This window comes from Cololabis saira, chromosome 13 (assembly GCF_033807715.1).
Source record: "Cololabis saira isolate AMF1-May2022 chromosome 13, fColSai1.1, whole genome shotgun sequence".
Lineage (NCBI taxonomy): Eukaryota > Metazoa > Chordata > Actinopteri > Beloniformes > Belonidae > Cololabis > Cololabis saira.
In genome coordinates, this window is record NC_084599.1 from 12205246 (window position 1) to 12227292 (window position 22047).

The following is a 22047-nucleotide window of genomic DNA, read 5'->3' on the forward strand; positions in this document are numbered from 1 at the left end:
GAACAAACATACAGACTGCAGCTGGGTGTTGATGACTAAAGAACTAACGCCAGCAGCACCTATGCAAAAACAAACATATTCACAAGCACACTGCCAATGGAAAAGTTTGTTATTTTTTATTCTTTACACAAAGCTGTCCTGGCTATTTAAAAAAAAAAAAAAAAAAAGGCAAACGTTTTTTGATGCTCCACTTTTGTTAGAGTTGTGGAAAAACTTAACAAACTTGCCCAGACATCCTTTCATAAATTCTCACTTGGGATCCTCCTGTATTTGCATATTGGCAGCATCATTAGCAGGCAGGGAGAAGTGCTGGGAGAGGATAACAACACTAATGAAACCGTTGGGGCTGAATTGAAAGACTGCTGAAACCACCACCGTTTCAGGTTGGTGGTATCATCCCTAAATATGATTAACAGTGCAGAGAACTGCTGGATATTTACAGCTAATTTTGTCAACAGTATGAATATTTACCAAAACTACTTGGACCCTTTTTTTTTTTTTTTTTTTTAGTAGCATGGGTCACACTGTTTCCCATTTTCACGCTAGTAGACCAGGAATTCTCCTCTACAGCTTCACTTCCTCGTGGATTCACAAGGAAACTTTCCTTGTTAAGAGAAACTATGTGGATATTTTCTTATCACAGGTTTAGGAGATGGAGCTGAGCCATAATGAGCATCCTCGCACAAATTATGAAAACATTATTTTATAGTCTTCTTTGGTCAGTTTTGAGAAGATATTCTCAAAGATTTGGTATATGAGACTATATACAGACTGTGTTACAAGCTCACATGCTTTTATGAAAAATATCCTCAAATTACATCATGAAAGGTGTGTCAAACTTGACCTAAGTTCACACATACTGTATCAATACCATGGTTGGGTTTGTGTGAGCCATTTAAATCTGTCATTAATAAGACTTTATGTGGACATATCCCTCTGTACACACATTCACATACATATGATGTTCCCCTAATGTTTCAGTTCCCCCTGCACTGCTGGAACCCCCCTGTAGCACCCTATAATGTAATAATTTCCTGAAAATGTAATAAAATTTGCATTTAACTCAATCGAAAATGTAATAAAATCCAATAATGTAATAACTTCACCAATAATGTAATAAAATATCCTGACTGATATTGTAATAACATTTTTACCGATAATGTAATACCTTATTACATTATTGGGAATTTATTACATTTTCAGGTGGGTCTTTTTTTTTCTACAAAACTGATAATGTAATACTTGACAAATAATGTAATATATATGTTCATTTTCAGTCTACTTTCAGTTCTACATTTAGTGTTTTAAGTATCTAAGAATGTTATATACACTGGATTTGAAACACCAGAATGACTATTGGGTTAAATTGCAGACTTTGAGTACCATGTAATAAATTCCCAATAACGTAATAAGGTATTACATTATTGGTAAAAATGTTATTACAATATCCGTCAGGATATTTTATTTCATTATTGGGGAAGTTATTACATTATTGGGTTTTATTACATTTTTGATTGAGTTAAGTGCAAATTTTATTGCATTTTCAGGCGTTATTACATTTTCAGGAAATTATTACATCATAGGGTGCTACACACCCTGATGCTCCGGGGCAAGCGTGCAGCACCTCTGGGTGTGTAGTGCTGCCTTGGCCGGAGGGCTGTCACAGAGGATGCTTTGGGCTGTGGAGTGAGGCTTCTGTAGATCAGGCTTGTTCCACTGCACCTACAGTAGCAAATGGCTGATGGGGTTGGGATGTGAGGGGTTTGGCACTTGACCAATGCCTTGGGCTGTTTGTTACGTTCCCTGAGCTGTTCCTGAGCAGCTTTTGCTGTGTGGCATGATGATCTATGCTTCAACTGCAACAATGTTCAGGTTGGTTGTACTTGTCAAACGTGACATCCAAATGTGCATCTTAATATCTAACTTTATAAAACCTTTCACAATTATTCTATAACCAGCTCCTTATTAAAGGAGCATGAGGCTCCTTTTAAGAAATTAGACTCTCTAGCGCCACCCTTCACCACGACGGCCATTGGGGGTACTGCAGCCAACAGCGAAGCCGGCACAGGAGAACGGGGAGAACGCACATGCAGCGTCATGTGACGTCACATCCACAGGACAGCGCAGGAAATTCCGGCCCGGAATTGCAGCACATTTTGCAGCACACAGCCTGTTCAAGGCAACGGAGAGATACACTAGAGGACTCATTCTTTTTGGTTTGGAACGCTTCATCTGACATTATTACTAGAAAACTTAAAACGTTTACGAATTATTTTCATAAATCCTGCCTCAATCCTGCCTCAAGCTCCTTTAACTAGTTCAGTGATTATACAAAACAAACTCAGTGCAGAGGTTGAATCATGCTCCAATCCTAAATGATTGCTAGTAGGTACAAGGGGACCTGGTTTCATCTGTGCTGGTAGACATGGATTCAAGCTCTTTATTTGACATTACAAATGGCTCCATCACCACAGCTTTGCAGAGCTAATTGGCTGATATTAATTGGATGGCCACATGTGTGGATGATTATGTCAGAGAAGTTCTCTCGGGCTGTGTCATGGCAACAGTGACCTGGGCAGCTGTAGAAGGCAATCATTGTTCAAAATACCACTCATCTAGTTCAAGCAGAGGACTTCACAACGCAGATGTAGGCATGTGTAAGTGCACCATTTGTTTCTAATGAGTCCGAGAGGATCAACGCCCTAAGAAACGGTTCAAGACTGGCCACATGACAAGGCTCTTCAAAGAAGTCAAAGTGAGATGTCAGCATGGTTGAAAACTTGAAGAGGAAAGAAGTAAACCGATCATGCCACAACGGAGAAAGAGAATTACATACCTCCAAAGTAGGAGCCGTCCATCAGCTTCATGCCGATGTTTCCTTTGGTCAGGACACTCAGCACCCCGTGCTGGATGAAGTACATCTTCTTGCCAATGGTGCCCTCTCTGACGATGTAGTCTCCAGGCTGGAAGACCTCAAATCTCAGTTTGGTGAGCATGGCTGTCACAAAGTTGGGGTCAGCATTGGCAAACAGCGGCATGGAGGCCACCAGCTTACGGCAATTGAAGTTGACGATTTCCTAAATGGTTACAGGATGAGAGACTGTCAGCTATTTGGTGCAGCAAAATGTAAAAAGCTTACAACAGAAGAAATGTGGCGCTAAAAGACTTGTAAAGCATATCCCAGTGACATGACAGCAGTTCAAATACAGCACTTTTTTTTAACATTTTATATTGTTTTCCTCTCTTGTCTATAATAAATCATGCTTTAAAACAATAACTAGGACTATGCAAACCAACACTTAGACTACAGCATGTCTGTCACATCTGAATGAATTCAGAACTGGAAATATATCTGTAGAGTCTCCAAAAGTCTCCCAATGGCTAAAGTAATGGAAGTTCCATTCACTTTCTTCTGTGACAGTGAATAACATAGCACTTTCACTGGTCAAACATTTATACTGATCATCCACCTGCATTCAGCTGCAGAAGAAAAAGGGGGGGCGTGCACAGTTAAAAGAGCCTGACTCAAACTGCCTATGCATAAGACCCTTGCAATGAAATCTGATTTGCTAAAACCACAAATGACTGACTTTCTGTTAACCATATTGATAAAAATGTGGAAGAAAGAAAGATGCACCAACTACAATTTCTATTGCTGATTCCAATATCCAATTTTCTTGAAGGTCTGACTTGTCAATACCAATTTTCTAGCAGATGTATTATCTTTCTTAACCAAATGTATTAACAACAATAAAATATAAGAGAGGCTCTGGGCTGTGTGTTCTTTTAGCTTTTAGCTTAGCATTTGTTTGCTTCATATCAGCTGATTGCGAGTCAGTTGAACAAATTGGTCGATTTCAATCAAGTGGTGCACCTCAAAGAAATAAAAAGAAAATGGCAATGAAAACCAAAGTACAACCCCAGACCTCTTTTAGTTTTTGAATGTTGTTTTCTTTTACTTTTTGGCTATCTGAAGTATATCTGTGAAGAATCAGGAATGTGTTCACTGCAGACTGCATTTAACAGTGTGCAGGGAAAAAAAGGCTTTATTGCAAATCACATTAGACACATTTTCTCTCTTTTAAAATCTGGTTATTATAGGGTGGGAAGTGGTTAAAACAGGAGACTTGATTATTATAATAAAAACTAAGCAGTTCAATTAACACCATTTAAAGTCAGTAAATTGCAGCAAAAAAGGTTGGAAATGAAACATTTGACTGCTTGTGTCAAGTTTCTGAGAAAAATGACCCCAACAGAGCAATTTTAATGAATACACTCCAGTGTCCCTGCTTCATTAGTAATGTGTAATGTGTGTATTTCTGGGTGACGATAGGAGTAAATGCTAGGGTGTTGTCATACCTCGCGCAGAGGCTCATTAAGCTCCTCCAGGATGCTCTCTTCATCAAACATCTTGCCCTGGTATCTGTGCTCGTAGTAGTCGTGGATTTTCTGTCGGAACTCAGCCGGTAGTTTGTGGAACGACATGTACTGTTCCACTTGCTTGTACTAGAAGGTGGAGAGACAAGGATAATGGGAAACAGAAGCACAAATCCATAAAAGCAGGACTCAGCAACCCTTTTGTTAACAGTGACAGTTTGAGAAGCGTGTGTGACTTTAAAGCTTCATGCACATGTAACTGTACAGACATGATGCACTATGTTTCTATGCTCCTCTTTTATAAATTCAAAAAGACAATTGTACAGAAATTGTAAACAGGCTCTCCTTGGAGAAATAATTATTGTTCTGTGCTCCATTGTTCATGTCAAAAGATATGTGTAACAACCCTAAGATCTGTAAAGACAAATGTAAATGTTAATTGATAGCAGCTTCGTCCTTGAGTTTCTCTTTAAAGAAAGTAAGATATTTGTTATTTTATGTTGAAACTGGTAAATATGCAACCAAATGCCTACAAATGAAGCCAAGAAAACTGAAGTTGGCTTCAGCACATTGTGTTTGCGCTCACTTGAAGGTCAGTCTGTACGGAAATGATTGACACCATTACATCCTCAACACTGTTACTTTTATCTGCGCCAAATGAAGCCTGAATGCCCACCTCTTCCAACTCATCATAAAAGTTTTCATGCCTGGATTCCCTCAGGAAATAGCAGCTATATCTACTCTGCGGTTGGAATTGCATGGCGTCGGCTGGGGAATAAATTGTCCTTTTACTCCTTATTCACGGTATAGAAATGGATTTTGGGTTCGCTTTCTGTATAGCAGAAGCGTGTGTGGTTTTACGTGTCATTGCCTTCCTGGAAGTGAAAGACAAGACAACTGATCTGCAGACCATGCATGCTACAGCACCCCGTTGGTAGAAAAATTGGCCGCAGAGTTTAAAGCAATAGGTCAACAAGAAGGAGATTATATGTCTGTATGTATATAAAATTGCATTGTGCTAGATTATGATCGAGGACAAAAATAGGCCTGAATGGAGCTGACAGTGTCCTTGCCTGTAACAGCCAATGACACATGAAGGGGTCAGGATTACCCATCATCCGGGAAATTACATTTTGTCACACTGTAAAGTGGCATATGACTGAGAGAATAAAACGGAGGCTCCAGCCTGCTGACGGGTGATACAATACGGCACACCACAATATCCTTAAGACAGCACAGATTAGCTGTCACTATAGGACATCTTCACACAGCAGACATCATTTTGCCTTTCCACTGTGCAGGTGGAGATTCTCTTCACATATAACACCGGGAGTTGTTTTCACAATGGAGAAATTGAAGGAAAAATGACATGATTAAATTTGAAAGGCATCCTGAGTATAAATCCTTTCAAATTCACAAATCTCAAAACATTTTCAGATGTCCAACATAGCTCAAAGTCAAAACCAATGATGGGTTTATTTTCTGATTGTTTCCAGTCTCTCTAATTCTCTTCATAATAGGGATCAATCTCTTTATTAAAGCAGCAGCCGCAGAGCCTAGACAAACAGTGACTACAGCAGGAGACAGGAAATAAGAGGCTTTTTTATGACCTCACCATAACAACTACAACACAAATGGAAGCAACGTGGAGCCTGAACACTCAGGAAGCCGTGGCATCATGGGCTAGGGTGGTCTTCAATAGAGGTGGGTGCAATTCATCGATTTGTCGATGCATTGCGATGCGTCACGTGACGATTTGGAATCGATTTATTAAATTTTTTTTTTATTTTTTTTTTAAGTTATCCTATCCAGATTCCAGACTGAATAAGCTGCTGAATCATTTCATTTTCAAGAATGCACATTTCTTATCGTTCACTTGAAATATGGCAGATATGTTTACACTAAATAAATTTGATGGAAGTACATATCTTGTTTACTTGAATTAATGAACTCATTAAATCCAGGGCTTGACCGTTTTCAGTGTTTTCCGCCAATAGAGGGGGCTCTCATGCAAGTGCAGCTTTCCCTGGTCAAAGTTAAGTAAGTCAAAGAGCAAATGTTTACATAGACATAAAATAAATTATTTTGTGTCTTTGAAAAATACATGTCAAATGTTCAAAAAACCTTGTTATTTACTTAATGAGTGTTGTTAGAGGAACTGCGTTAATTGATTGGCTATTTATTTACAAATGTAGCCACAGATGAAGACAAAATCAATCTTGTATGGAAAAAAGCATTAAAAATCACAATAATCGAAGAATCGTGGTACCAATAATCGAATCGAAAATCGTTATAATCGAAGAATCGAAGCTCCAATAATCGAAATCGAATCGAATCGTGAGGTACCCTTGTTTGCACACCCCTAGTCTTCAAGCCCAAGAACTCAGAGTATGGAGATAAGGGAGGGAAAGCCTGGCAAATGAAAGTCTAGGATTTAACAGCACAGGTATTTATCACCAGAGCTGATAGGGCTACGGAGGAGAGGAATGTAATGGTCCAAGAGGTAGGAAGGGGAAGACGTGGGAAAGGTAAAGGCTGTTGAATTAGCAATTTATGGAGAGTGATCCAAATGGGATCTCCAAAAAAGAATAATCTTGTGAGATGAACATTGGAGGCTAAAGCCTTTTGTATAGACTTCTTCTTGAGGTCAAAGGGCAACAAGGCTGGGGGAGCAAAAGAGAGGTCTTATTGGCCATGGTATAAAATAGAGGAGGACTGGAGGTCTGGAGCTGATGGGTGATGATTTGCCTCCCTACCAACTGGAGAGTCTCGAGATTAAGGGTCCAAATACCCAGTTGAAGGTTGAGCATTGTCAGACGACCTCAGTTCTGACAGAAGGCCACAGTCGCTCCACAGATCAACCGTGTTTGTGGCATCCCTGGATATAATAAGAAACTTAATTCACTTACCCTAACCCAGGAGAAAGAAGGGACTCCCCAAAAAATAGAATGTACTTCCCACAAACCCGTGAAAACACGGTAAAGAGCTAACTTGTGTAAACTTTGCAGCTCATGATGGATCTTTTCCCCAAAAACTGTTTAGTTCACTAGACCCTGCAACACCCTAAAGTTGCTGTATCCTTTCTATCATTGCTGCGGACAAAGTCTTACAGACTGACAAAATCCAATCACATCCAAAAGTAATCATGCATAAAAACACTGCCTCAGTCTTTCATTTTCTATGCCCACTTCATTCCAGCGTAGAGCCTCTCAGCTGCCATTAGCAAAAGGCTGAAATATCCAAAAATTGTTTCTTCAGGGGAAAGAAAAAATCTACATGCAAGAACCCCTGATTTAGGTAAGCCATTGAAGTCTCTTTCCTGGCCTGTCTTCCTGAATATTTTCCATTTAGGTACAAAGAATTAGTACAATAATATGGAAGCAATTCTGCACAAAATGCTATTTTATTTTCAGAATAAAGCTGCATTTTTTACACTAAATAAAATTAGAGAATCTTTTCAAAATTAAATCTTTAATGTCCTTTCCTTTAACATTTTAATTAAGTCACAGCATGATTAATGGTGAAGAAGAAAATGAAAATGCACTTTGGATAAATTATTATTTTTAAAATGTTATTTATGAGTCAAAATGCAGCTTTATTCTACAAATAAAAAAAGTATTTTTGATGACTTGAATTAAAGTGCAGAATTGCTTCCATACGATAAGAAATGTTATTTTCATTCAGCGTTGCCAATGTACAGAATAAAAAAATGCATGAAACTGGTAGATATTCTACTTTTATTTAATACCGAGGTCCCATTTGATGCTTACTGAACTATATTTAAAAACTGTTCCAAGTATTTGGGAAACTTCATGAGTTTATCCTAATAGGATGGGACTCAGTAAGGGGGGTGGCATGGAATGACCCTCAATCTCAGTGAAACTTGAGTCTGACTTGACTTGAGTCCTCCACATTTTCCGTGTGACAGTAACAATAAATAAGCGTCCGAGTTCCGGAGCATCCAACTCATTCAGTCAAGTGTGGGAATAAACTAATAGGCTCCTATTAAGCGTTTCCTGCCTCAGGATTCAGAGTGTGACAGTCTCAATTAAATTGCAATCACATCTCCCTCTTGCTCCCTCAGCGGCTGGTGGCTGCTGAAGAAGCTGAGCTGTATTGACTTTGTGAGTTTCTCAGCATTTGAATCAGATTAGTGGGCATGTCACTCAAAGCCAGGGGGTCGCAAATAAGACTCAAATAACCTCGTGTTTAAAAACGCTTATGGCTAAACTAAAGTATCTTGACTTTAGCAGTAATAATAAGAAAATATGTTCTAGAAATACACAGAGAAAAACAGAAGCAGAAGAGCTGCCAGCAGTGTTTGTCACCCTGAGTCAGTATAGAAGGCTGTTATGTACTCGAACCCACGTTTATGGTTCGTGGCACTATTTTCTGCTGGTAATTTTTGATATAGAAATGTGCAAACTTACTGAAGCCCATGGTGATTTGATTTCTTATTGTGCTCTCAAGTGTCACCGCTAATCATACACTTCTGATTTTCTGAAATGAAACGTTGTGGCCTAAAGTAGAGACCAACTGGACTCAGATCGTCCTAAAGTTCTTGAATAAAACCAGTCCATTTGTGAAAGAAAGATATACCAAGACACTGGCAGCATCCTGGCAAAAAAAAAAAATCTGACTCTCTCAGATTGTGGTCTTAATGTAGAGAAGAGGAGGCGAAGAGGTTTTAATGTGATGTAAAGCCCCTCGTTGGTGGACATCAAACATGACACATCATGACACTGTAAGCTGCCACGGATATGAGAAATTGAATTTGTCCTCCTATAAATGTAGCGTTGTGGCGCAGGATGTGAGCCGCTTCATATCCGAGTGTCCGTTTGTGAGTGAAGATATCTCAAGACACTAACAGCATCCGTTTGGCTTTTTGATTATAGCCTGTGAAAGTGTGTCGGTTTGGTGATGAAGCCATGGAGCAACTGAAGAACCCTGATAAAATGGTTTCATGTCATAAACTGTATTATATAAATAAGCTGTTTCAAGTAACATCTTCAACATCAAGCATACGCTAGCTATGATCAATGATTTTTTTTTTCTTTCTTTCTTGTAGCACTTTGAGATTCTCCGAATGGAAAGTGCATTATAAATTAAATGTAGTATTATTATTATTATTATTATTATTATTATTATTATTATTATTATTATTATTATCTTGATCAGGATCGATACAGCCTAGGAAGTATAATTTGTGCAATGTGCAGCTGACAGTAATTGAAGTAAAAAGCCCTTGTGTCAAACTTCAAATACAGTAACATCTAGTCCAAGTCAGTGCTCAGTGATGTTCCAGATTATGAATTGAAAAGGCCCCCAAGTATGATATGTCAAGACCAAGCACATCAGTCCTCGTCACCAGAGGCCCCATGGTTCGCATGTCTCTCCTCTAACAACTATTTGGGCGTGATGCTGCAAGGTTCTTCAGGAGGCAAAAGCAATGGGGGGGGAGCAGGAGTGCAGTTATATAATGCCTAATGCCCTCTGCCCATGCCTGGTGTCTCCTGGCAGATGGTGTGTTGTCCAACAGTGCAAGGGCAAATGGACAGATGAAACGAGGGAGGAGTGGAGGGATGAAGATGGGAAAGGGATTGTGAAGAAACAGATGAGGACACCAGTTTGACGAAGGAACCAAAATCATATGTGACTTTTGACATTTTTAGTGCAGCAATGTTTGAAAACATTGTGTAAACACATGAAAGTCACATCACATCTTTTACAAGATCATGAGTCAGCCACTGTGACACAACTCAACTGACCAGACAACAGGGATTCCTAAGCAGGAACACATTTGTGCTTTCAGAAACAGAGAGAAAAAAAATATTTGAACCAAGAAATTATGTCTTGCATGAAAGATAAACACATTATATATATATATATATATATATATATATATATATATATATATATACATATATATACATATATATATACATAAATATATACATATATATATACATATACACACAAGATTGTAAACTGTTATGACACTGGTCTCAAGCATAAACTTTTACAAACATTTGCAGAAAATGGAAGTTTCTTGAATGGCATGTCAAACATAAATCAGTGATTTGCTAAGTATCTGAACCTTGAATGTCCACGGTAGGAGTGAGTCATTGCTCACCATTTTGTGCCAAACTGTCAGTGAATCGTGACTCTGTTTCTCTGGGGTAAATCACAGCGTAAAAGCTAAGGCTGGAAACCACTGTTTGATGCGTATGACATTTGAGCCATCATAAAAACTCTCACTGTGATCTAAATAGCCATGGGGGCACAGGAGTACCTTGGAGAAACAGTCACTCAACTATTAACCGGTGTCACTCTGACACAGGATCCAGAAATGCAGCCTGAAACTGAATTGTACAAGAAGGAGGCCAAATACCAACTCTGAGCAATAGTGTGCATTTTAGTTGGCTTTCAGGAAAAACAGACATAAAAGAATACGGACATCCTTATAAGACAGTTGGAAGGATCAAATTACCATCTGACCAGAGGCTACCCCCACTGAAGAGCTATATGGATGACATCACCAGTCTTCTTCAGACAGCACCATCTACAGCTAGGTTACTTAAAGGGAAAGTTCGGTTTTTTACAACCTGGACCTTATTTCTGGCATTTTTTATAGTCGTATACTCAGCCAGGCAAGTTTGGTGTCATTTGGAGTCCTTCGGAAGATATTAGGGTTTTTTTTGCGAGCCGCTTCTCCATATAACGGTAGCGCATGGGGGCACAGCGGGACACAGACGATGCGCGCATCCCAGACACAGCTCTGTGTACAGCTGGAGTTCGCTACTGTTAGTTTACTGTTAGTTATTTGAAACATGTCTGAATATTTGTCAAATTCTGAGGTTGTGGACGACGACTTTGAATATGATGGACGTCCTTACCGTTTTGAGCCAGAGTATACGGCTGAAGAGCTCACTGAACGGAGGACAGAGTGCGCGCACAGAGATGACGTCATGAGTTCAGAGGTCTTGTTTACAAACTGATTTATTTGTTACACACACAGCCCCGGATGTAGACAACAGGTCCTGGAAGCAGATCTATTGATTCATAAAATAAATGAACGAGTTTCGCGGCAATCATGTGTTATTTAGACACTGCATCGTCTGTGTCCCGCTGTGCCCCCATGCGCTACCATTATATGGAGAAGCGGCTCGCAAAAAACCCCCTAATATCTTCCGAAGGACTCCAAATGACACCAAACACCTCTGGGTGAGTATACGACCATAAAAAATGCCAGAAATAAGGTCCAGGTTGTAAAAAACCGAACTTTCCTTTTAAAAGGATGGATGAACTGATGTCCTAGGCCAGAATGAAGATCAAGCCCTCCAAGTCACGCAGCCTGTGACTCAGAAAAGGAATCAGGAACGACACCACCATATTTGTCGTCAGGGGAGAGAAGATCCCTCTCCTGTCTGAACAAACAAGACAAAACAAGCCTGGGGAGGCAGTACACTGTAGAACTGTCTACTATCTAATCGGGAGAACCGTCATGAAACAACAGCTCAAAGTTGGCCTGGCAAGGATTGACCAAAGCCAACTTCCTGGGAAGTACAAGATCTGGTGTAACCAGTTCACGCTGTACAGATGGGAGATGTGGACTCTGAGAATGTGTGAGCTCTCCTTATCCACCGCAAGTAAAGTTGGATGGAAAAGCCAACTCATTCATCCAAAAGTGTTTAGAGCTGCCAAGGTGCTTCTCTGAAACAGGGCCTCTTAGGGAAGAACACGCTGCAGCTACCACTGCAGTCCATTAGACTGGCCAACATGCAAGGAAAGACCAGGTTTGTTCTCGAGCAGTTCACTGACCAGCTGGTGACGAACGCAAACGGCAAGGTTCCAACAAGGCTCCAAATGCTCAAGCTGAGGTCGACCAAGCAGTTGGTAGGCTGCAACATCAAGAGATCATGGGCAGAGTCCAGGCAGGAAGAGCAGGGTTAGGATGGGGAGAGGCACCACACTTCTGATGTAAGGCCAACCACAAGGAGAGGAAAGAGATGATGGGGGCATGACGAGGATGGGAGAGGAGCGCTAACAGATCAAGGCCGTGTCACAAGGAAGCAGGAGAACCTTGGAGGGAGTTGTCAACGAGAACCTCAGCTGGTCAGACCTGTGGTAGATTCCACAGGCACCAAGGCAAGATCAGTGTACCTCATCAGGCTCACAATACCTCTGGAGGAGGGGGTCGAGACAACATTTAGGGGGCAAAAAGGCAGAGTACTCTGAACTAGCAGTCGAGTACTGGGAGGCAGGCTGTAAGCAGGTTCCCTTGGCATAAGGAGGTTCACGTACTGTATGTCTAAAGGCATCACTGAAGCAGAGCTGTAAACATGAATTTATTGTAACAGCAGCCAAACCACAACCTTGGAGAACATTGACTTAAAAATTAAACTTAACCTAAACTAAACATACCCCCGACCAGGTTAAGTGTTGGGAGGCAGACTGGAAGACCTTGTTTCCATGGTGTTTAACATACTCTGTGACTTTCAGAACCAAAAACGAGAGATTAGTGCTTACTCTGAGTTTGCTTAGCCAGGTATGTGTATAAAAACCTTCTTTCTGGAATAACCCCCAGTTATCCCAGGTTGAAAAAAAAAACATTTGAAAGAGATACAGGTAAAGGATATATAGTCGTAGCAGCAGTACTGTCAGTTGGCACAAGTAATGGATAAACAGTCTTTTAGTTTGCAACAAAAATGAAGCAATCAAACGTTCTGACAACTCAAACGTTAAAGGAGCTTGAGGCTCTTTTTAAGAAATGACTCATTAGCGCCACCCTTCGCCACGACGGCCGTCGGCGGTACTGCAGCCAACAGCGAAGCCGGCACGGGAGAACGGGGAGAACACGCATGCAGCATCATGTGACGTCACATCCGCTGCCCAGCGCGGGAAATTCGGGGTCCGAATTGCAGCACATTTTGCAGCACACAGCCTGTTCAAGGCAAAGGAGAGATACACTAGAGGGCTCATTCTTTTTGGTTTGGAACGCTTCATCTGACATTATTACTAGAAAACTTAAAACGTATACAAATTTTTTTCATAAATCCTGCCTCAAGCTCCTTTAAAAGGAGACATTTCAAGATGATTGTTGATGTTGATGAATAAGTTGTTGATTTAGTTTGACAAAAATATAGCAGCATAGCATAGCATAAAATGCATAAAGACCAGGAATCTCTTTGCTGCATGTAAACGTACTGACTGTTCCCTAGTGTTTTTCACTACCGTCTGTCTCACATTTACAGTGTTTCTATTTATATTCTTATTTGTACAGCTGCTAAACACACAAATACAACTACACACGTTCTGTTCAAACAGAAGAATGTCAGTGTGGATTGTTGAACTCAACCCTAAAAAAACAGCAGGAGCCCACAACTCGCTTTCATCAGGGGAGTCTGTGCATGTCGAGTGCCACATGTATTATGACATTTCTGTCTTAACACAGAATACTATGCTAACTGTTTGCTCTGTGTTAAGTCAACACATGTCCATGCTGTCATTGGCATTTAAACTATCTTATACAACACGCCTGTTTTGTCAGTTTTCCAATAGCTCTGTCTCCAGTCTGGTGGCAGGACTCGTGCGGACTGCAGTGCAGCACAGTTCACCGCAGTGGTTGATGATGAACAAACAGAGGATCAATGAGATGGTGGAGGAGCTGTTTTGGTTCAGCCTTGCTTGGTGATGCACTTCTTCATTGTATTTCATTGCTCTGCATCATGGAAGAACAGGAAAGCAGACAGACGACAGGAACCGACTGCTGCATACGTCACTTACATTACTGACGGAGCACAGCTACATGTAAGTGATACAAAACAGACTCCAGCATGGAGTCAGCAGATCTTTTTCTTTCTATTATATGTTTTTTCTCTCTCTTGAGTCTTCATTAGAAGTGGAACTGTGCTCACTGCAGGATGACCTCTTTTAAACTTACAGCATTAAAGTCAAAGAGCTCAAGCAGAAACCAATTACAGTGAGATTGTGTGGCAACTTTTCCCCCAAGTTCTTACCACAAAGCTGAATAATGGTTAAAGAATAAAAGTTAATTCGGTCAAGGGCTTGTTGAGACATAAATCCAAGAGAATCCTGAAAACAAGACATATTTCACAGCACATGGTTCAGCTGACGAGGTAAAATGTTAAAAAACAAAATCAAAATAAATGCTTATAGACAAAAAAAAGCAGGATCACTAATATAAACTTTGCACAAGTCATCAGAGAAACAAAAATCAGGAAATTTTAACAGGATGCTTTGAAAGTTCACAAAAGCAATTACAAGAAAAAGGCAAGGATGGAATAATAGAATGTAAATGAGTAAGAAATAATAAATAATGAGGATGTTAAAATAGAGGACATGATCAAAAGGGACGCAACTTTAGAGAATGGAATTAGATTTTAAAATAACGCACGAGGAAGCATAGGGAGATTTAAAGTTGGCAAGATCAAAAGGCAATTACATAAAAGCGAGTCTCTAAGAGTATATTTTGAGAAAATGGATTTAAGAGATGACACTGAATTAGTGACTTAGTTTTTTCTCAGAAGAGCAAATCACTCAGAAGTCAGAGCTGGAAATGAAAATTGTTCACAGTGAGCACGAAGTGACAGGATATGTTTTATGTGAAATATTTTTCCTATTCTGTCAAATTTTGAGTGAACTGAAATTTGAGGAACGGTTTGTCTTCGGTTTGGGAAACATTAAGTACATTTCAAACCTCATTGAAGTTCATACCTGGAGTTCACTTTGTTTAGTGTTATTGATGGCTGTTTCCAGAGCCACTGGATATTTATCCATGAGCGGCTGCATTTATCTAGATTGAGAGTCTGGAACATACTGCCCGGAAAGCATTTTAACATTTCCATGGATGCTCAATGACATCACGACCTACGAAAACGAGAACAAGAGTGAAATTGTTTTCTTTCTTTTCATGCTGGGGGGCTTCAACCAAACCAAACATAGAAGCTTTGTTGATCACTTTGTCTTTGAGTGTCTGCATACATGGCGCAGAGCAGCAGTTATTTGTTTTAGATCACTGCAGGATCTAAGAAACGCTACGAGTCACGGAGCAGAGATGACAGTGTTATAAAGCAGGAGCACGCTCCCCTCCCCGGCCAGCGGACACCGAGAGCTTTGATCTGCTGTTGTAACAGGGTTAGGGTTAGAAATCAGAGAAGTTGTAGTAGTGTACCAGCCCCCTGCTGGTGCCGGTCTAGAGTTTCTGTCTGACTTTTCAGATTTCCTATCTGGTTTATTGCAATGTACAGACAAAGTCCTCATAGTGGGTTACTTTAACATTCATATGGATGTTGACTAGGGGTGTGAATCTTTTACTAATTCACTATTCGATTTGATTCAAATTTTTGGGCCACGATTCGATTCAACTTCGATTTTTGATTCGATTTATAATGATTTCTGATTTAATCTTTAGGTGTGCAAAGGATCTTCATGATCAACTCCAGTCCGCTTTGCAAGACAGAAGAAAAAATTAAGACATTAAAGTGTCTTTTTCAAACATTTATCCATGCTAAGATGGAATTGTTGCAACTGTTACATATTGCAACAAAAATAACAATGCCTCATTATAAAATTGTGCAGTTAAACCTGCAGCCTTTTAAATTCTAAGGAAAGTGCCTTTTCCAAAAACAGTGCACGGACCACAACTGCTACTTTAAGTAGCTAGCTAATAAGTAATAGAAATAAGAAATAGAAAAATAGTACCCGCCTCTGAATTTTTCAGGAAAGTGCCTCTTGCAACAATAGACTCCATAACTGTGCAACTGATTGTATGATTTTCAACAAATCATGAAAGAAAACCAGAAGTGACTTGCATCCAAGGTTACCGTCCATTTGCAGGAGCAACATCCAAGTTATTTTGTAGGAAAACAAGCTGATCCACATGTGCTGGAGTAAGACTGCTCCACTGGGCTGTCAGAGCATGTTGTTGGGATGTGATGCTGAAGCAGAGTGATGCTGAAAAACTAATTCACGCATTTGTATCTTCTAGACTAGATTACTGTAATGAGTATTGGCAGAATGTCCAATTAACTCTCTGAATAGCCTCCAGCTGATCCAAACTGCAGCAGCGCGAGTTCTGACAGGAATAAACAAGAGAGATCACGTCTCTCCAGTGTTAGCCCCCCTCCATTGGCTCCCAGTAAAAACTCAATTTAAAACTTTATTACTTGCATATTAAGCCCTAAACGACCAAGCTCTTCTTTATCTACAAGACTTAATAGTACCTTATGTTCCTAATAGAGTTCTCAGTTCTCAGAGTCCAGGTTTACTTCTAGTTCTTTGAGTAATCAAATGTGGATTTGGAGGACGGGTCTTCTGCTATCAGGCACCGTTACTATGGAACAAACTTCCAATCTGGGTTAAAGAGGCTGACACCACCTCCACCTTTAAAACCAAACTTAAAATGTGTCTGTTTAGTAAAGCCTATAGTTATGGCGCTTTTCCACTAATACCTACTCAGCGCGCTTCTATCCGCTACGGCCCCGTCTTGCGCTTTTCCACTACGGGCCGAGACGGGTGGAGCCGTGCCAAGCAGATACTTTTTCTGTATCTTTTCTGCAGAGGTTTTAACCGGGCTGAGCCGGCACTATATCTGACGTCACCACCCTCCGCGCCACTGATTGGTCGGGGGGCGGGGCCGCCAGACGTTTGAATCAGGAAGCGGGAGTCAGCGCGAGAACGACTCGCGGCAATTTTATTATACAGCGCAAACGTCTGTTTGGTGATCCAACTCTGAGGTGCAGATGTTCATAAACCTGGGGGCTGACGAGAGAATTAAAAAAGGGATGTAGACGGACGATAAGGAACGATCAGATCCACAGGCGCTCTGTTTTACTCTCAGCCGCTCGTGGCTCCAGCTGATTTCTCATCAGCGCCGACATGAACAAAGTGGTTGCACAATCGAGTACGTCACAGCAGCTTCACCCCAACCTGCCCACTTCTCCCCTGGCTGTGGAAAAACAAACGAGGACAAAGCGGGTGGAGCCGGGACGATGCGTGACGAGACGAGTCGGGCTGAGTAGGTACTAGTGGAAAAGCGCCATTAGTGTAAACTCTAGTGTCTTAGGGCCATTAGTCAAAGCGCAGCTACAGGACAAGACTAAAGCAGCTGGTCTTAAACATAGCTTTGTATATGTTGCTATACTGTAGACCTACACTGCAGGGGAACATGATCCACTGAGCAGTGCCCCTCACCCCTTTTGCTCTCCTCCTATTTTCATTCCTTTCTTCAGCTCAATCCACAGTTACTGATTACAAGTATCTCATAAGCACAATTGTGCTGCATTGTAGTTTGTTTGTCCTGGTCTGCCCCCTCTTTGTCTCTTCTGTACATGCTTGCAGGCCAGAGCTTCCAGAGCCACATGCTGACCTGCAGTTCCCCTCTCTGAGTGTTTACCTCCGTCTGTCTATATAGATGTGTGTGTAATTGGCGATTCTAACAATGTGCCTAGCAAAATAGAATTGGTGTCAATTCCCCGCCCTCCAAAAGTTTACCAGGTGCGGCGTGATACAGGCGTTAATCAAAATAACCTTGTAAAAATTAAAACCAATGCACATTTGGTACCAATTAGAGACCGAAAAATTATATGTGGACTCCAAAATTTACGATCGTTAAGCTCCAACTCTATTAGTAAATGATCTAATTCCCGAGACCAGGAGTGATATTTTCTGTTTGACAGAAATGTGGCTACAGTAGGAAGAGTATGTTAGTTTGAGTGAATCAGCTCTGCCCGGCTACTTTAATCATCATATTCCCTGAAGCACTGGCAGAGGTGGAGGAGTAGTGGCAATTTATAACTCTAAACCTAAATGGGATAATAATAAGTCCAAAAGCCTCACGCTTAGTCTAAAACTCCCGAGCTGGAAATTCAGAGAAGCCAGTTTTCTGGTAGAAGAAAACTGTGGTGGTGGTTGGAATTTTCAGATTTCCTATTTGGTTGATGGATCAGTACAGATACATTTATCAGTGGGTGACTTTAAAGGGGACCTATTATGGCATCTAATACCTAGTTTAAACAGGCCTTGAATGTCTTAAAAACAAGCTTTTGATTGTTTTTGCCAAATAAATTAGAAATTCAACCTCTGAGCCATGTCTTTATCATCTCATTCTCTAACCTCATTATCTATGAGGGATTCTAAGTGGGCAGGGCGGCTATGATAATGAGGCTCTGTGCTGATTGGCTGCCTGAATGACGCGATACACCGTTACGAAAAAATGGTGGAAGCTCTGGCCGGATTCCCACCCCATCTGCTGAAAAAAGCGGCCTGCGGCCTCAAGTAAGGAGGAGACTTGAGCTCAGTGCAGGGCCCTCCCGGGGTTGGTAGAGGGAGCAATGCCCAAGACTGACTTAGGTAGGAGCACTGGGTGATAAAATGGGAAAAAAATCAGGGATAAAAAAAAAAATAAAAAAGAAGCCATAAGTGAACATGACCCAGAAACAACCCTGTCTTCTCTGAGCCAAAGCTCATTTAACATTAGGTTAAAATGCAAAACTGCTGACTTCCGGTTGAACGATGTAGTGGAAGGACGTGTGGTGTAAGCCTCTGCATCTTTTCGACTTTTTTTGTGTTAATTACGTTAACTTTTCATCTATCTTTAGTATAACAGTTTGCTTTAATCATTGGCAAGTCAACTCTGTGCGGGAATGAAAAAATCCACACGAGCAGGCGGAAAGATTCAAGAACAGCGACTTTCTTTTCCCTCCGCGAAAGACGACAGCAAGATGGCTACCGGACCTGCTCCGCTCACGCTGGAAACGCTCGTCATTGAGCTGGAAAAATCAAGGAAGAGCATGACTGCGGAGCTCACCGCCTCTCTTAGCGAGGCCCTCGCCCCGATTCATTCATCCCTTGAATCTATCACCACCACCGTGGCCAGCCACACTTCTACTATTACGGGGATGGAAACGGCTCTGTCGTCTCATTCGGACAGCATTACGAGCCTGGAGCGGGAAGTCGTGGAGCTGCGGGCCAAGCTGGCTTCACTAACGGAGGGAAACGGTGCGCTTCAGACCGCTGTGGATGACCTGATTTCTCGCTCAAAGCGCCAGAACTTGAGAGTGATTGGCCTGCCCGAGGATGCTGAGGGCACTAACCCAAGGCAGTTTATGGCGGATTTGTTCAAAGAAGTAGCCGGGGATGCGCTGGATAACACCTGCCCGGAGCTGGACCGCGCTCATCGGAGCCTCCGTCCCAAGCCCCGCCAAGGATCCCGCCCGGTGATTGTGCGTTTTCACCGCTACATCGAGAAGGAGAAGGTGCTGCAGTGGGCGAAGGAGCACCGCGACATGACCTATCGGGGCCACAGGATTAAGTTTTACGAGGATTTCAGCGCTAATGTGGCAAAGAGACGGGCTGCTTTCAACCAGGTGAAATCCGCGCTGTTTCAGAAGGGGATACGGTTCGGCATGATTTATCCTGCCCGGCTGAGAATCACCTTCAACGGCGTGAACCGTGTCTTCGACTCCCCGGAGCAGGCTGAATTGTTTTATCGGGAAAACATTCAGGATTCGTAAAAAGAGAGCCTGAGTGGGGGATTTCGAGACCACTTCATGGGACTTTGCGCACGGGAGGTTTTTTCCTTTTTTCTTTTTTCTTTTTCTCTCTCCCTCGCCCTTTGCCCGTTTGTGTGTGTGTGCTGAACTCATTTAAGGTAAGATATACCTTCAATATTTGGGCGGACTAAAGACTGAGTTTATTACTCTGTTTACCTCAAGTTAAAGGGGACTTGCTTATGTTGTTTGAATAACGACATAATTAACGGTGTGTGCGCGCTCGTGTGCGCGCCAGCCCCGGTTCTTGTCAGGACACACACATACCTGTTTTTCTAACTGAAGTCGGACGCGGAACTTCTTTCTCTCTCAATTTAAAATGTTTTTATTTTTTATTGTACTTTTTAAAAAATATATAAATCTGGCGTTTGTTCACTGTTTATGATGTTCATGTGACGTAAACTTTGGATTGTTTGGAGGCGGAATCCACTGCAAAGTGAATCGGTTGTGTGCAATCCAATCCTGCAACTCGTCTTGCGTTTTATGACGAGCTTAGGAAACACTTTGACAAGTTTTGAGTTATATCATTTTCAACATTTTTGTTTTTTGGGGGTATGTGTCTGTTTTTCTTTATTTTCTCCATTTTATTTATTTTTCTTTAAATCCAACTTAATTATCCTCTGGATGCTGCTGGGTGCTCACTTCTTTTTTGCTCATACTATTGGGTTTTTTTCCACTTTCAATGTGATCAATGGTTAACCCAAATATGTCCCAGGGAAGGAAAGATAGGCCCTCTGTCAGGCTGGTGAGTTGGAATGTTCGGGGTCTCGGGGGCCCGGTAAAGCGGTCCAGGGTGTTTTCGCACCTTAAGGGTCTTAACACTGATGTAGCTTTTCTTCAAGAGACCCACCTTCGTTCCTCTGATCATAATAGACTGCGCAAATCTTGGGTTGGGCAAATATTTCACTCATCTTTCAACAGTAAATCTAGGGGTGCTGCTATTCTAATTAACAAACGTATCCAATTCTCTCCTGCACAGGTCATATCTGACCCTGGGGGGCGCTATGTCTTGGTGAGTGGGACATTGTTCCAGACTTCAGTGGTATTGGTGTGTGTTTATGCCCCTAATTGGGACAACCCAAATTTTATGACCTCCCTTTTTTCCAATATTCCAAACCTGGATACCCACCATCTTATTTTCGGTGGTGACCTGAATCTGGTGATAGACCCTAAGCTTGACCGCTCACACCCTAAGACGTTTGCACCCACCTCCATGTCCAAAACACTGTCTTCTCTCACAAACCAGTTAGGCTGCATTGATCCTTGGCGCTTTCTCCACCCTGTTGCGAAAGAATTCTCCTTTTTTTCTAAAGTCCACCAAGTCTACTCGCGCATAGATTATTTTTTTATAGATAGAGCCCTCCTTTCGTCTGTAAAATCCACTGAATACTCTGCCATTGTTATTTCCGATCATGCACCACATATTTTAGATTTGTCACTTTCGCCTGTAACTAAGAACCACTGGAGACTCAACACAGCGCTATTAGCCAGTGATGGGTTTTGTGATTTTATCTCTAAACGAATTAATTTTTTCATTGAGACAAATAGATCTGAGTCGACCTCTCCTTCTCTTCTTTGGGAAACCTTAAAAGCTGTAATACGTGGTGATATTATTTCATATAGCTCTCACTTGGCCCATAAAAATAAACAAAAACAGCAGGAGCTGATCGACGCAATTCTCAGCGTAGATAGGGAATATTCCGGTTCCCCCAGTCCAGATCTATATGCCAAAAGGATCAAACTACAGTCTGAATATGACTTGCTTACCATAAGCAAAGCTGATTATCTCTTGAGACGAACTAAGGGCACATACTATGAATACGGCGATAAGGCCAGCCGCCTGTTGGCCCTCCAACTTAAACGTCAGTCAGCCTCTCGTTTTATAACTGAAATTTATGACTCGTCTCACTCCATAATCACCGATCCAGCCAAAATAAATTCTACCTTTGCGTCTTTTTACTCTGACCTTTATAAATCCGAACACCCTGATAACAGGGTGACGATGGATAATTTTTTAGATAGCCTAGCTATCCCCACTATAGACCCTAACATCAAAAGTAAACTGGATGAACCCATACGGTTGGAAGAAGTTTCCTCT

The 22047-nt window shown here is 41.4% G+C and overlaps 1 protein-coding gene across 1 annotated transcript in view; it reads right to left on the bottom strand.

Annotated features, from left to right (window-relative positions):
* Nucleotides 1-22047, bottom strand: part of hcn2b (hyperpolarization activated cyclic nucleotide-gated potassium channel 2b) — a 55687-nt gene that overhangs the window by 10074 nt on the left and 23566 nt on the right. The window contains exons 5-6 of the mRNA XM_061737725.1: nucleotides 4360-4506; nucleotides 2837-3077 (exon numbers count right to left, since the gene is read on the bottom strand). Coding sequence (XP_061593709.1) covers nucleotides 2837-3077; nucleotides 4360-4506 — 388 coding nt within the window. The remainder of the gene's footprint in view (nucleotides 1-2836; nucleotides 3078-4359; nucleotides 4507-22047) is intronic.